The sequence below is a fragment of the Podarcis gaigeae genome (assembly GCF_964106915.1).
Source record: "Podarcis gaigeae genome assembly, chromosome: 12".
NCBI classification, from domain to species: Eukaryota; Metazoa; Chordata; class Lepidosauria; order Squamata; family Lacertidae; genus Podarcis; species Podarcis gaigeae.
The window spans coordinates 56,832,636-56,848,101 of record NC_139688.1 but is presented as its reverse complement, the minus strand read 5'-3'; the positions used below and the strand labels follow the sequence as shown (position 1 = coordinate 56,848,101).

Below are 15,466 nucleotides of genomic sequence, written 5' to 3'. Positions count from 1 at the left end.
GAGAGCAACTGCAGTGTTGGGAAGCCAGGTAAGCAAAGCCACCTTACCCAGCTCCACCCATTGCTCCCACTCATTTCTGCCCACTGTGTTTCCAAACACAGGGTAAGCATGTGCCAAAATACTTTGATCGTTTAAATTGTTTGCTAGTGAAGAAGATCCTCAGAACACAGTTGTGATGTCTTCCAACCATGGCCAAGAGACGCAGACGTGTGTGCATTCAAACCATGTAGCGGGCCTGTGGTAGTTGGTTAGGCTATAGGCTCTATAAGACTAGAGTTGTGATTGCATTGACCATCTGCATGGGCTCTCTAGTATAGTCAGTAGCATTCAAGAAATTAGGCTCTTCCAGAGGTAGCTACCAGGGCAGAGTTGCCTCTTTTCCCCTCTGTCTGGACAGACTGTTGGAAACCTGACTATCCCGTCTTTACAGGGCAATGCTTTTGTTACAGTCCCTCCGTGTGACAGAGGGAGACTGATGCCCTAAGTCCTTCCTGCTCCATCCCACAGCATCTGACAGTAGCTAATAATTCCCACTTAAAGTTAACCGTTGCACTTGAATTGTGTGTCTGATGCAGCACAAGTCTTATGGTGATAACAGTATATTCTGGTTTGGCATTATATAAATGTATTTTACACTGGCTCACCGCTTTGTTCCGCAGGGGGTGAGGGAGATAGAAACCCTGAACACTTGCCTTTTAAGTTTTGCTATCTCTAGAGCACAGTATTGGGAAGTACCATTTCCTCACCTTCTCATTCTGTGGTGGTGCTGCATTAGTTCTCATGGGACAAAAAGGAAAATATTTTCCTCCCTAAACTTTGTGAAGCATCTTTTGATTGGTGCTACAAGATAATGCTGGGTTTATGTCTAAGAAGATAAAACCTGATCAGGTTTGACACTGTTAAAAGGTGGCATTAGGCCTTGCCTTTCTACATTTAGGAAAAAATGTCATAATTTCCACCTTTTATCTCTCCTTTTTCATTTTTCAATTCATTGATTGCCTTCTTCTTGATGCCTCCTATAAAAACTCTAGCAAAAATGCATCTGGATTTTATAGGTTCCGTTGATTATAGCAAAGCTGTATTTTGGTTGGGAAATACAGATACAGGATTTAGAAAGAACACAACTGTTTTTAAAAATTGAGAATCTGTGTGTTATTAATGGCAGTTGTGGATATGCCAGTCCAGCCTGTCTCCTGGAGCTTCATCCACAGTGCACCTCTCCCATGTCCTTTGTATTCATGCAAGTAGTATGTAAATTAGTCTGAACAATGGGATGTATGAGTGGATTGCTTCAGCTTCAACTCATGGTAGGTTTCCACAGTGGTCCCTCATTATTAATCATTGGACCAATCCAAAAAATGGATGCTTCCTTTGCTTTCAGTGAACTGTAGTTCCCTTACTGGGAAGACATTGGATTCCACTGTGCACACCCAGAATTTAAAAAGACTTGTGTGGTCCCAGTCATGACTCAAATGTGCGCAACTTTTACCATCATAGAATTTGTAACAAACGAAACAACATGTAAAGTGTTTAAAAGACAAATACTGATCTCGGCGAATTTATTAGCGTAACTGTTAGGATTACAAAATTCATTTGTAATTCATTTGCCTGCTTCAGGGACTATGTATCTGAATGGTGCTTTATGATGGTAATACAACTCTTAGTTAAGGTCAATATTAAAGCCAGTTTAATTTTTTTTTTACTTAGTTTCCCAGTTCAACACTGAATTTTACATCAGTGGAATTGCACCTCTCTGTGACCAGCTTGTCATACTTTCATACGTAAAGGAGATTTCAGAGAAAACTGTAAGTATTTTTCTGCAAGCAAACTTCCAAATAGACACACACAGAAGTTGTGAGCCAGGCATAAGGTTCTTAAGCACTCAGACAGCAGTGTTCCACACCTGTTTGTTAGTTGGCCCCAATGTGCCCAGTGGGACTCGCCCTTGAGGGAAGTTCACAGAAAATTCCAGATTTACAGCTCTCACCACTAGGAAATATGGTGGCCAAGGCTAATGGAAACAAGTCCAAAATACCATGACAATACCATGTTGAGAAAAAATGGGCTAGTAGTAGCCGAAGGGATTTAAGTTGGGCGACAGACTGTTGCAGCTACTTCATTTTCCAGACAAAATAAAAAAATTCCTTCCAGTAGCACCTTAGAGACCAACTAAGTTTGTTATCGGTATGAGCTTTCGTGCATGCACACTTCTTCAGATACACTGAAACAGAAGTCACCAGACCTTTATATATAGTGAGAGGGTGGGGAGGAGTATAACTCAGAAGGGTGGTGGGAATGGGTGATTGGCTGATAGGTGTGGTAAACCTGTTGACGACTGTTAAGGACCGCAATTGGTCTTGCAGGAAAAAGCAAGGGGTGAGATGGCTAAAAATAGCTTTATCATGTTTGATGCATTACTGTATTTTAATATTTGGTTGGAAGCCACCCAGTGTGGCTGAGGAAGCCCAGCCAGATGGGCGGAGGATAAATAATTTACCATTATTATTATTATTATTATTATTATTATTATATCCAATGTCTCTATTCAGACCAGGTCCCTCCGTGGTTTTAAGTTTGGTAATAAGTTGCAATTCAGCAACTTCTCTTTCCAGTCTATTTCTGAAATTCTTTTGTAAGAAGACAGCTACTTTGAGATCTTGTATAGAATGTCCATTTTCCAGGTTGGGCTGCAGTTTTAGCTTTTGCGGTACCATAAACTCTTCACACTTAAAGCGGCTAAAGTCATATTTTTGGGGGGGGAGGGAGGTGTTTTGCCCATCTCATAGCAAACAACGGCTAGAATGCTGAAGAGCCAGAAGTTGTTCATTCCTCTGTGTTTGTTTTAAATCTTTAATCTTTTGGCACGTGTATGAACAGGAATTAAAGCTAAATTGCAGGGTGCCGCCTTGACATTGCCCATGCTCTTAAATAAAGCCTGTAAAGATGATTGGCTGCAGGTCACTCGTGTCACTGTGAGCGATGTGAGGAGAGCAGCTGTTTGGTCCCGTTGCCCCCGTTATATGTGTCCGGCTAGACAAAGGATATATTGGATCACCAGCTCTTCTCGAGAGTGAATCTCCAGAGTCTTCACGACGCATTAGTTTAACAATACAAAATGAAAGAGAGGACGGGAAGGAAGAGGAGAAACCCTTGAAGTTACAGCATTAAGAGGGGCAGATGCTCTTGATCATCCCTTTGATAGCAAGCTGGCATTAGACAGCCATTGCTATAGTAACCTTGAGCAATGGGGTGCACACTGTTGCTAGGCAATGAAATGCCGTTGGCTCATGGTAACGCTCAAGTCTATTGAAATCAATAGGGTCAGCTTCTAGCCCTCTTGCAGGACAGCCAGATTATTATTATTTATTATTTTAAAGGAAAGGAACAAAGGTCCTTGTGCAGCTTCTCCCGAGAGAGCTAATACTGTAGTTCCTCTCTATGAGTGAGTCAAAGAAAACCAAGCGACCTTATGAAGGAGGAGGTGATGCTGGGAAATGAGGGGCTGGTAGGAGGCAATTAGGAATACTAATGAGTCAGGATAAAGAAATCTGGCCATTCAAAGTTTACCCCTGCTTTGTCAAAAAGCTGACAGGGTAGAGGTTCATTTTTCAAAACGCTGATATGCCCTAGATAGCAACTTAGGAGATCTCTATGAGCTTGTAACGGCAGGTGTTTGGCAACAACATGGGAAGAATGAAACCGTGTTGGGGATTATTTGAGAATTCACAAGGGAAAATTGTCATGAACACATACCACCTATCACCTGCTTGCTGCTCCTTCACAGATGTTAGATTTTTTAAAAAAAACTTTTTAACCTTGAACATGCACACCTGAAACTTTTTATGTATAAACTGAAAAAACCAGTACCACAGTATTTCAACCATAGGAGATATATTGGCTAGCAAGCCAGTGTTGCTTATCACATTTGCGCAAGATGGGAAAACGCAATATTTATGTAATGTGTGAAGCAGCTGCTATTTGTGGTGTTTAAAGAGACAGATTCTGGGAATTCTCAATCTTCCCTTAAGTAAAGGGAAATGGCTTATATAAAGATCTTCATGATTTAGTGCAGTTTTTGAAAATTTCAAGTTTAATAGGCATTCTGCTCAAATTCCAATGATATTATGAATCCAACTGCAGATTGGAGACATTTGTGATCATTTGTAGCCAACATTGCACTTTGTATATTGTAGACTTATGTGTAAAGAAATCCTACCAATTAAAGTTTGGCTTTCCATTTTGCCTGATTTAAGTTTTTTTGTGTAAGCCAGCAGATCGCATATATCATCAGAATCTGGCCCAATAAATTAGTTCTGGTTACAATAATGTATTTTAACAACAAATACATTATTGTAACCAGATTCTGCCATGTATTACAATATAGGCAGTCAAAGGAGTAAAAATTCACTCATTCCATCACAAGGATGAGAAGATTTTGTTGTTTGAATATATGTGCAGGTGGCGGTATTGATGTTGTTACAAAAAGGACTTTATAAAGTTCAGAGGATCTTTCCTTATAATGAAAGCGTGCTAGAGACATGTTTTTGAACAACCAGATGTAGAAATATGCAAGCAGAACATTTGGGGAGCAGGCAGACTCTTGTAAACAGAGAGAGCACAACAGCTAATCCTGTATCACATTGCCATAGAATGACATTTATGAGCCCCTGTAGCTCTGCTATGGCTGTTTCCAGTTTAGCTAACTCCTCTTTAGTTCCCAGCTCAGTCTGACAATCTCTCTACCCAACTAGCACCAAATTGTTCCTCTGTCTTTTCTGCTAGCTGGAAGTTGTGATGTCACAAAGGCTTGAGATGGGTTTCCAGTTACTAAGGACCATTATTTTCTCTTGTTTTTCACCAGATGCCAGGTTATTCAAAACTATATAGCTGTGGGTCCGCTGACAGTAATCAAGACAGCCAACCTTGTTGCAACACAAGTGACATTTCTGTGGCTATATTAAGTGTTGGCAATAGGGAATCCAAATGAGCAGTTGGAAGCCCTCGGGACTTCTTATCTGACTCCTAGCATAAACTTTCATCCCAATGAATTGCTCCCCCTGCGCCATTATTGCACACATCAGGCAAAAAGCTTTTCAGGGAGCAGCGCAAGACATCTTCTTGAGGCCCTGGGAAAATGCTGCCAGTCAAAGTGAAGGCAGCACTTGGCTAAATGGGAGCTATTTGGCTGACACAGTAGAAGGCAATTCTAATTGGGGGGTTTCCATTGGCTGCTTATGCAGAAAAGAACTTGGTTGCAAAAGGATACAGTTCAGATGATCTTCTCAGGTATATTAGAAAACATCAACAGGTTGTGCGCTTCAGTGCTGTGTGTGGTTTTCTTTCCCCCAGGAAAAGGAGTGTTGTTCCAGACCTAGGCTGGATATAATCCAGCCATTTCCTGAATCTTGTGAAGAAATCTCCTCCGATGCTCTAACTGTGAGGCGCTTCCAAGAAAATGAATGCCGTGATTATTGTTTGGGTGAGAAATTTGCAGTAGTCTGACCATTATTTTATATGTTATTTTGATTATCAATTTGCGTTCAGCTCCAGGATTCCATTATGGTTAAGCCATTGTTCTGCGAAGCACAAGGAGCTAAGAGTGGAATTAGAGCATTGCTCCGGTTGTCAGGATTAGCACGTCTAAATGTTACAGTGTTTATTGTGGATGATTTCAGCAAGAGCCTTGGAATTGGTCGCATGGCAGTACTCTGAAACTGATCCGATGTATTCTTAGTTCTTCTAATAGACCAGTATATTTGTTCCTGATCTCTTAAGCATTCCCTTAAGAGAGACCAGCGAGTGTTTGCAGAGGTCCATTGTCAATGAGTGCTTTCTGTTTGTTTCATTTAGGGTTGTTGCTGGGTTTATTTTGGGTAATGCACATGGGTGAATTTAAGAAATACTGAGATGCAACATTAATTTACTCAAGCAAAAGGCATCCAGAACACCTGCTTTCGAAGAGGTCAAAGCTTTTACTAAGTGGTGAAATGGGTAAAATTGTTCCTGTGTCTCTTGCAGAATATTCAGAGGGTGAATCACTGTTTTATATCATCAGTCCAAGAGATGTTGTTGTGGCCAAAGAACGTGACCAGGATGACCATATTGAATGGCTCTTGGAAAAGAAGAAATATGAAGTAACTTTTGCACTTTTCTCTTTATATTCTTGTCAGCGTCAACAAGTAGGCCTTGCTGAATGTCTTGTTTTCTGACTTCTTAAATATACGTCAAGTTTTTTACAGGATTTATTCCTGTGTTAATTAGAAAAACCCAACAGGTTTAGGTGACAGGATGGTGCCTTATCCATCCACAGCTCATTGCTGTGCATTTGCCATAGTGTCGTAGGCTAGGAGTTTGTCCCATTGAATTCAGTAGGACGTATTTATGAGCAGACATGTATATGATTGCACCACAAGCAACATATGTGAGAACAGCATCTGTTTATTCCTGAATTGTACTATTTGTGTCCTCTTTATTTTTTTCTGCCTTTTAAAGTGTTCCCCCCTCCCTCTATGGTGTTTCACAACAATTAGAATTAGCAACGTTTCCTTAAAAATATATAGGTTGATTGCCTTAAAAGAACGAAACTGTCCACCAGATGTATGACTGGATAATTTCTCTCTCTCTCTCTCTCTCTCTCTCTCTCTCTCTCTGTGTGTGTGTGTGTGTGTGTCTGTGTGTGAGAGAGAGAGAAAAAGAAAAAGAGAGAGAGAGACTAAAATCAGAGTGGAGTTATTTGGGAATTACTTTCACTTGCTTATCAGAACAGACCAATAGTCTGTTGTCCTAGAGAAATTCTCTATATACATGAGAGTGACCCCAATTAAACCCAGTGGGACTTACTTCTAAATAGACCTGCATTGGATTAGGAGTTCTAATTTGAGAAAATTTGGTGGAAATTGAGGCAGGGTGATCTCTGTTCCAGTTTAGTTCATCCAGAACACTTTTGCTTCTAGCTCCACCCATCAGGCCCCAACAGGAAAAAAGATTGCATACCCTGGTCTAAGGCTTAACAGTTGTCCGAAAGTGCTGATGCAGTGGTTGCAAGCAGTCAAAATGAAGTATGAAAATTTAAGTTAATTTCCTGATTTTGCATACTTTATTTCAGTTTCTAATCCTCTTAAGTTTATTTGACTGCATAATACAGCACTTTTAGCTCAGGATTCCAGCTTGTGCATTAGGCGTTGTTGGGGGCTCATCAAGCTATCTGTTAGGCTTTACATTTATCAAAGAAAAGGAACCTGAAAAATATATGTGATAAACACTTTATGCAACATTTAAGTATTCAGTTGCCTTTAAGACTGGGTTCCTCAGGAAAACGTGGTAGTTTCTAACACCGGTTTTTGTTATGAAGTCTGTGAACTACAGTACAAGTAAAAAAAGGGATTAAGCACATGCTTCTGTTCCCGGTTTCTTATATTCTCATTTGCGTTGCACTCTGAAAATGTTCAAGTGGGTTACTTCTTCCCAAGGCGTATATGCAAGTTGGTCCACGTTGAACGCCATTATGCACGAAGCACTGTTTCATTGGATTGGAAAGGCTTTCAGGCATATTCCACAGAAAGCCCTTTGTTTAATAGTCAGGGAATAGCTTGTGTTGTAACCCACATTAAGCTTTCACTTTTCATTTTGGGTAGCAAGAAAGTAGCTCTATTTCTGCACACACGAGATGCCAGCTCGGTGGATAAGCCACAAATTAAACTTAATGAAAAATCATTCTCTTACCAGTGGTGGATTTATTCTTTGTCTTTTAGTTGAGCACTCAGAAAACAAATCAAGGTACTTTTTTTGACAGGTGTCTTTACAGCAGAGGCTTTTTTGCTGGAAAATGAACTCCTGTGATTGTACCTCATATGGTGCCATCCTCCCGAAATTTGATCTTGATGCACTAATGTGGAGTGAACCCAGATGGAACCCAAGATCCCCCCCCCTTTCTTTTTAACAATTGCTTTTGTTTGAGTATGAATTCAAAGCTGTTCATTCGACCATGACATTAAGCGTTCTAGTGCTTTCAAACACAAGGCACAAGAAATAAAGCCACACGTTTCCAGATTTCTCTACAGAAGTTTTGAATACTTGACTCGGGTGTCATCTCTGCTTGTGTTTATATAGGAGGCTTTGATGGCAGCTGAGATCAGTCAGAAGACCATGAAAAAACACAAGATTCAGGTAAGTCTGCAAAACTGGATTTGAATTCTTTTAAGAAAAAGAAGGAACACAAAAGGCTCCTGACCTTTCAGAAATAAATTAATAGTTTCTCTCTGTGCTAAGCGAGGCCTAAGGTTGCATGTATGGGTGTTTTCCCCTCCCCATTCCATTTGTAACATCTAGTAGCACTTAACTTGCCCCCTGATGTCAAAGTGCCCCACGTTTCTCTTCCCTCTGGGATGTGGGGCTGTGGTAGAGAAATACCAGTATCGAGATGCAGATAAATTGCATATGTCACGGTGGGAGTGGGTGAATCTAGACACATGATTGCTGTTCGTCATAACACCTGGTTTGGCCCAGGAACAGATCATAGTCACTGCCCAATCAACCTATTTATCTTAGTGGCACACTCAGCCAGTTTAATTTGCCACTCTAAACCTAAGGGCATCCCAAGCGGAGTTTGAGCCAAGGCTTGTAAGTTTTTAGCTATGGAGTGTATGTCTCAGTCCCAGGGTCACAAAGAAGAACATGCTTTTAAGCCTATGCAAATGAAACAGAAACGAAAACTTCGCCACTTGGCCAATATGGTCTGTTCTGCGTGTGAAATTACTGTATTTTTTTGCTCTATAGGACGCACTTTTCCCCTCCTAAAAAGTAAGGGGGAATGTGTGTGCGTTTTATGGAGCGAATGCAGGCGGGAGGCTCTGCTCAGCGCTCCCTTTAAAGAGCCGCGTGGAGCATGTGTGCAGCTCTTGGAGGCTTTTCCCTGAGGAGGGAGCGTGGCTCTTGGGGGAGCCTTAGCCGCTCACAGCCTCTCCCGGGCAGGGGATGAAGGCTCCGCTTGCCCCGGAGAGGCTGCACATGGCTAAGCAAGAAGCCAGGACAGCCAGCGGGATCACTGGGATTCAGATTCCCCCCCCCCCCTTGATTTCCTCTTCCAAAAAACTAGGTGTGTCTTATGGTCTGGTGCGTCTTATAGCGAGAAAAATACGGTAGTTTCTAGGTCAGGATTTTGCTTTGAGCCTCGTAACTCTTTTACCTTTCCTCTGGGATTGAGAGAGAGAATGAGAGAGAGTTTTGACTGCTGTTCGCCACCTTTTGCCCGCCTCACCTTCATGATCAGAGCTCTGGGCATTCAGGGTCCCATGCATTCCATATTCACAAGGCTACCGTAATTTCTGTGCTTATATTTGTATTTGATGTTTTTCTCCATTATAAGTTAAAGTTAAATGTTTCTCGGACTTTCAGTGAAGCAAGTACTGGAGCAGAGATACTGTTGTTGTTCTTAAAAAAGAAACCCGGTTTGCACTACTTTTAACTACCTGGATGTTTGTTCTTGCCACCCACCCTTTTCCTGTGTAAATGTATCATGCTGCAGAAATGTGAAGTACTGTAGTGTGTTAAGAGAAAAAACTTTTTTCTAAGCATGCTAGAAAGTTGCAAACTAGTAAAATGGAAAACGATATTGTAAACCGCCCTGTGATCCTTGGATGAAGAGCGGTATAGAAATTTAATAAATAGTAATGATTATCCAGAGGAGGAATAGTGGCATTTAGTCCAATATGATCAGATGTTGGACAGGGAATGCTCTCCAGATGTTGTGGTTTCCTCCAGACATTACTAGATTACATCGGCTTCTCCTGATTTAAGACGGTTCAGAAAGCAGAATGGAATGTTATCTTAGTAACCAACAGCAAGGAACTTGTGGCCCTGCAGATGTCGTTGCGTCAACTTCCCTCATCCCTGATCATGGAGACTGGGGATCATGGCATGTGGAGCCCAATCACACCTGGGGGACCACAGTTTCCACATCCCTGTTATATAAGCATTCATGAACAATAACACTTCATGGTTTAGACCAGCCTTTCTCAACCTTGGGTCCCCACCATCCCTGACCACTGGTCCTGCTACCTAGGAATGATGGGAGTTGTAGTACAGCAACTTTGTGAAAGGCTGGTGTGGACTGATCCTACACCTCTGCAAGTCTTTCTTTCTTTCTTTCTTTCTTTCTTTCTTTCTTTCTTTCTTTCTTTCTTTCTTTCTTCTGAGTCACTTTCCCAACATAGGAGAATTATTACCCAAGAGCTGAGAGGGACAGGAAGATAATAGAAACAAGACCAAGAAGAATATCATCTGATTTGTGCCCATATTTAAAACCTGTAAATTTAAAATTCTTTTAAATGCTCTTTATAGTAAGCCCTTTGATCATTCACAAACAAGCATATTTGTTACCAAGGAATTAGAAACCCTGAAAAAATACATCCTGGTATTTGATCTAACAAGTCACTTGAATACAAATGCCAGACACTTGCCTGTGGAAGGATATGTGCAATTCTTAGATGTACTTTTAACCAATTGTATTTTATTTTCACCCCAGGATATAGGTTTAGCCTACATAAACCATCTGATGGAAATTGGAGAGTATGACCTGGCAGCACGGTAATATGTTTAGCTTGAATGCATTGGGGTACAATTGTGTGCACCTCTGTGATTGTGTACACTGTTTGTGTGTGCAAGCTGTACACATGGCTGGTAATATTATCTGGATTATTCTGAAACGTTACATGTTTGCTTACCCAGATGAATGTTAGCATGCTTTTGATGTAGGTGACAATGACTGAGGTTTAATGCACATAATCTCCTACTTAGGGGGGGGGCTCCCAATTTTGTTTTGTTTTTGCTCTTTGGGCTCCCTCCTTGTGCTGAATAGTTTCGAGGTTAAGTGCCCAAGAATTGTTGGAGCTCCGTGTATCTTCAGCAGGCTGCAGGAACCCTTGTGCATGTTGGGCTCTGGATTATGGTCACCGACTTTATGTTCTGAACAGTTACCTAAGCCAGAATTAGAAGCAATACAATAAAGGATCCCAAATAACTTGGAGGTTGTTACACAAATGGTGCTGCTGTGCATAGATGGAAGATGCTTTAGAAGTGGCAACCTGATTTATGAGCCTCTTCTCCCTTCTATATACCATCTTTTTCTACTTCAGAAAATGCCAGAAAATACTTGGCAAGAACACAGATCTCTGGGAATTTGAAGTGCACAGGTTTAAAGAAATTGGACAACTTAAGGTATGTAGAGTCATATATTTTCCGTGGAATTTCTCTGGCTGGTTATGTCAGTTCATAGAGGAACCTGCCAGGATTATATGCATGTGGCGAAGTGTGACTGAATGCACTTCTTCACCCTGCGCATAAGCTAATGCCTGGCTAGTATGAGCATTATACCCTTTACAGCATTGGAATATAGGCTTTTCCACATTTTCCCCCACCCCGTATTCCATGGAAGAACGTTCACATTCCTAGCACATGTGCCACATGTTATCTTGCCCACATGGGAGGTCTGTGAGTATCATGTATACAAAATCCCTTCCTAGGTGAGTGTGTGAACAGAGTTAAGAAATAGCACCATGTAACTTTTGATTCCAAAACATAACAGATTGGTATTCGTTGCCACACGGAAAGCTTGGCACAATATACTGCAAAACTGTTCCTGAAGTTTAAAATGCAGCAAGATGCACAGTTTTCCGGATCTTGTACAATATGTTATGTGTTAGTAGTAGTGACTAACAGCCAAACCGCACCCTCTCCCAGGTTGAAGTTTACCCCTTTTCCTTCCTCGCAGAGTTGTATTTGTTCACAAAAGCCCCTGCTTGGAAGAAGAGAGCAGAGACGGTCTCTGTGACCTTGTGACTCACTTCTTTTGCGCATCCTTTGACTCATTAGTAACAGCACCAAGAAATAATTATGTTTCAGGCAAACAGATGGCTGTTCTGTTGTGCACTGCAAAAGATAGGAGGGAGAGGGAAGAATTCTGCCACTTTCTGTGCCTTGCTAGCATAGCAAACCAAGTAATCTAATGGAGCATGTTTGTTAGCAAGCTTTTAAGTTAATAAATTGCCCGTGGCATACAGCTAAAGGACTGTCACTTCCAGAGCAGTAGAAAGCATTTATGCACATGCCCTTTAATAACATATACACATTTTCTTTCAGAGTTTTATGCTTTCCTATTCAAAGTCGATGAGCCAAAAGGGGCATATTATTAAGATCTCGCAGCAGGTGGCCCCTTGCTGCTTTTTGAGCTGTTAAATTCTGTTCAGGAGTGTGGAGGTGTTGCAACATTGCGACTTGTCTTGTAGCATCTGCCTTCCTATGGAATTAAAGAGACAACAGCACTACTTGCGGGTTTTTAGAGGTTTGGTGTGTACTTTGCCACATTGGAAGATAACCTCTCAAGTCCGTTTGCCTCTATTTCACTTCAATAAGGGTCTTCAGAATGTGTATAGGTAAAATTGTGATGTGCTGCTTTCACCATCACCACTCCCTCCTGAATTTATTTCCTGCCTGGATGTGAATGTCTTGAGCAGATGTCTCCACTTATGCCATCCAGCAGACTGTAAAATGTAGAAAATATTCGCAGGCTTCCCAAAAAGCCTCTCTGTTAAATTACTGCCTTTCTAAACAGGTGGTTGTTTTCACCTTTCTGAAAGCAGATCACAGAAAGACAGAAGATGCTGTGCAATAAAGCTCCTCTCTTGTAAGCTGCAATGTTAACATCTGCTGCTCTTATCCCTCTTGCAGTGATTCTAATCTACCTTGAGCCACTATGGTTCCGTGGTGACGTAGTCAAGAAGTGCTAGGATCTGTCATGTGCATCCAGCTTAATCACATAACAGGGTCCTCAAAATGTGACTGGGCTGCAAGTTAGTTTGCTCCTTCTGTTAACTTTTTTTTTTTATTTGGATCACTTAAAAGGCCCTGAAAAAAAGGAGTTATATCTAGTTATTGACCCCTTCCATGCTGCTTTGGAAATGCATTCTGTGTCAGAATATAGTTGGGCTCAGTTTTGGACAAAAGATACTGTTTGCTTTCTATTACCCTCTTAAGCATCACCTTTTTTTCCTGTCCAAAATCCCTCCCCAGTACAAGGGCCCATTCATAGGCATGGAAGCAGGGAGTCATGTGCCCTATTCTAGGTTTGTTCTCTGGTATAATCGCTTCCCTTACTAGAGATGAGCTCAGTTTCCTTAAGGAAGAAACCCAAAACGCCTTAGGACTTCAGTCAAGCCTACCCTCTTTTCCTCTCCCCCCCCCCCCATTTAAATGCAACCCCATTTACCTGAATGTGTTAGGTGTTCTTTGGACCAATTGGGATCAATTTTATTGCACAGCTCTTTCAAAATTGCCACCGGTATAATTTTTCGCTACTTCTGTTGAGAACGCTCTCAGAATGTCTTGATGCTGGTAGCGTTTTACTGCATTCTAGTTTTCCATAGCAATTTGAGGAGTCACACACGCACTCACAAAATTTTGTTCTCTCTCAAATGCAAGGCTTGAGCCTCTTTTGTTCCGTTTCCTCTCATAGGCGATTAGCCGCTATTTGCCAAGACGGGATTCGGTCCTGAAGCCTTTTATCTATGAAATGGTCCTGCATGAATTTCTGGAGAGCGACTATGAGGTACCACATTATCTCCCTTGAATGCCATTGACAGGGAAGAGCAGCTAGCAGCGCAGTGGTGGAGCAGAGATTGGGGTGAGGCATAGCAGCTGTCACAAAGATACATGGCTGTCACACAACCAGCAGTGAGCGTCAGCACTGTGAGCCAGGGAAGGATCTTGTAAGGACACAGCAGCCAGTATAATTTCATGCGGCCAGCAGCTGCCACTCTGCTTCCTGGTATAGCACAATGGTGCGGTTCACAGCTGCTGCTCTCGTTACATTCACCCAGAGTCCTTGATGCCGTCGCAGCTATGTATATCCTACGTAGAGTACCCTTAAAGCAGTGTAAGATCAGTGGGCTGCATTGAGCCAATGAAGAATTTCTCCCTTGAAAAACTGACAGCGACCCATCCCACATGACAGCGACCCATCCCACATAAGCAAGGAGAAAAACCTTTGCAGTCTGGATGGTGGCAAGAGCTTTTGCATGGTCCGTCCTTCCCACTTGCACTCTAAGGCAATATAAAAATGCAAGAACGCCGTTTATTGGTTCATTCGTATGCAACCATGTAAAAATCCCACAGCAGTTTATGGCACAAAACCTCGAAATGTGAAAGAACCCACTCAACATATTTGATTTGAATTCTGCACCAGTCTTCAGCAACCTCGTTCCCTCCTGATATTGTTGGCCTACAACTCCCATCAGCCTTTGCTAGCTAGTGCTGATGGGAGTTGTTGTAGGCCAACAGTGTGTGCAGGGAGGGCACCATGCTGCCAAAGGCTGCCGTACGGTATTATCCGGTATATAGAAGAATACTGCAAAGCATAGGAGTGTTTAGGAAGCTGTTTGACTGCAGGCTGGAATAGGCAACAGTTTATATAAATTTGTTGAGTTATCTGTTTTACTAAATGAAAAAGGGCTGTGTTGCATTTGCGCCGCAAACAGCACAATAGTCTCCAAAGTACTTGCAGGTTAACTTCAGCAGTGATAAGTGAAAACAAAGGGAACTGTAAAATGAGCAAATAAATGCATGAATAATCAATGACCTGCTCTTCCATGGTCTTGGGAGTGCATTATCTTATAACTATTCTGGGAGAATTGAAATAAGCAGAATATTACTTTCTTCCTCTGTTCAATTATTCTAAAGTGTGACAATTTAGTTCCACTTCGTTATTCATAATAGTAAAGGTAACATCTCCATACTCTCTGGATTCTATATTTGAAAAATGTCAAATGTCTCAGTAATTTAAGCACCCCAGAATAGAGGGGGTGGGGAATGGAAAACACTTCCGTTTGTTCAATAGCAGGCCCTCCTTTATATATTTCTGCACATAAATCACCTTGGGTCAATACAGCCAAACACTTACTAAAGGTAACTTACCAGAGGGTGAAGGGAACCACTTCGTGATCCAGATAGATAGATATCACCCAACTTGTGTGGTGAACAAAGTTTTATAGCACTTCAGCACTTGAAATCCTGGGAAACGGAGTGGTATGGCTATTATCACCACTTGGGAAGATCTTCAACTTTTTAGGCAATAGCTTTGCTTTTTTTAAAGTTTCATGCGCTGGTTGATGAATGATGAATGATTTTTTTTTTCCATTTCAAGGGTTTTGCAACATTAATTAAGGAGTGGCCTGGGAACCTTTATAACAACGCAATCATTGTCCAAGCAGTGGTGGACCATCTGAAGAAAGATCCACAGAACAGGACTTTGCTGAAAACTCTTGCAGAGTTGTAAGTCTATAATGCGTTTGAACGGCTGCCCTGAGAGATTGTTTCACTGTTTCTGTTCTTTAAAGAACTGAGCATGTTTAACTACAGTTCCCTTCCTTGGATTGCCAGGGCTTTACACATTTATCTCTACAGAGAATTAGCTTAT

The 15,466-nt window shown here is 41.6% G+C and overlaps 1 protein-coding gene across 2 annotated transcripts in view; it reads left to right on the top strand.

Annotated features, from left to right (window-relative positions):
- VPS41 (VPS41 subunit of HOPS complex) overlaps positions 1–15,466 on the top strand; it is a 123,086-nt gene that overhangs the window by 80,363 nt on the left and 27,257 nt on the right. For both annotated transcript variants that reach the window (XM_083706269.1, XM_083706270.1), the window contains exons 11-18: positions 1,708–1,805; positions 5,350–5,479; positions 6,019–6,134; positions 8,110–8,166; positions 10,523–10,584; positions 11,133–11,214; positions 13,508–13,600; positions 15,194–15,321. In XM_083706269.1, coding sequence (XP_083562395.1) covers positions 1,708–1,805; positions 5,350–5,479; positions 6,019–6,134; positions 8,110–8,166; positions 10,523–10,584; positions 11,133–11,214; positions 13,508–13,600; positions 15,194–15,321 — 766 coding nt within the window. The remainder of the gene's footprint in view (positions 1–1,707; positions 1,806–5,349; positions 5,480–6,018; positions 6,135–8,109; positions 8,167–10,522; positions 10,585–11,132; positions 11,215–13,507; positions 13,601–15,193; positions 15,322–15,466) is intronic.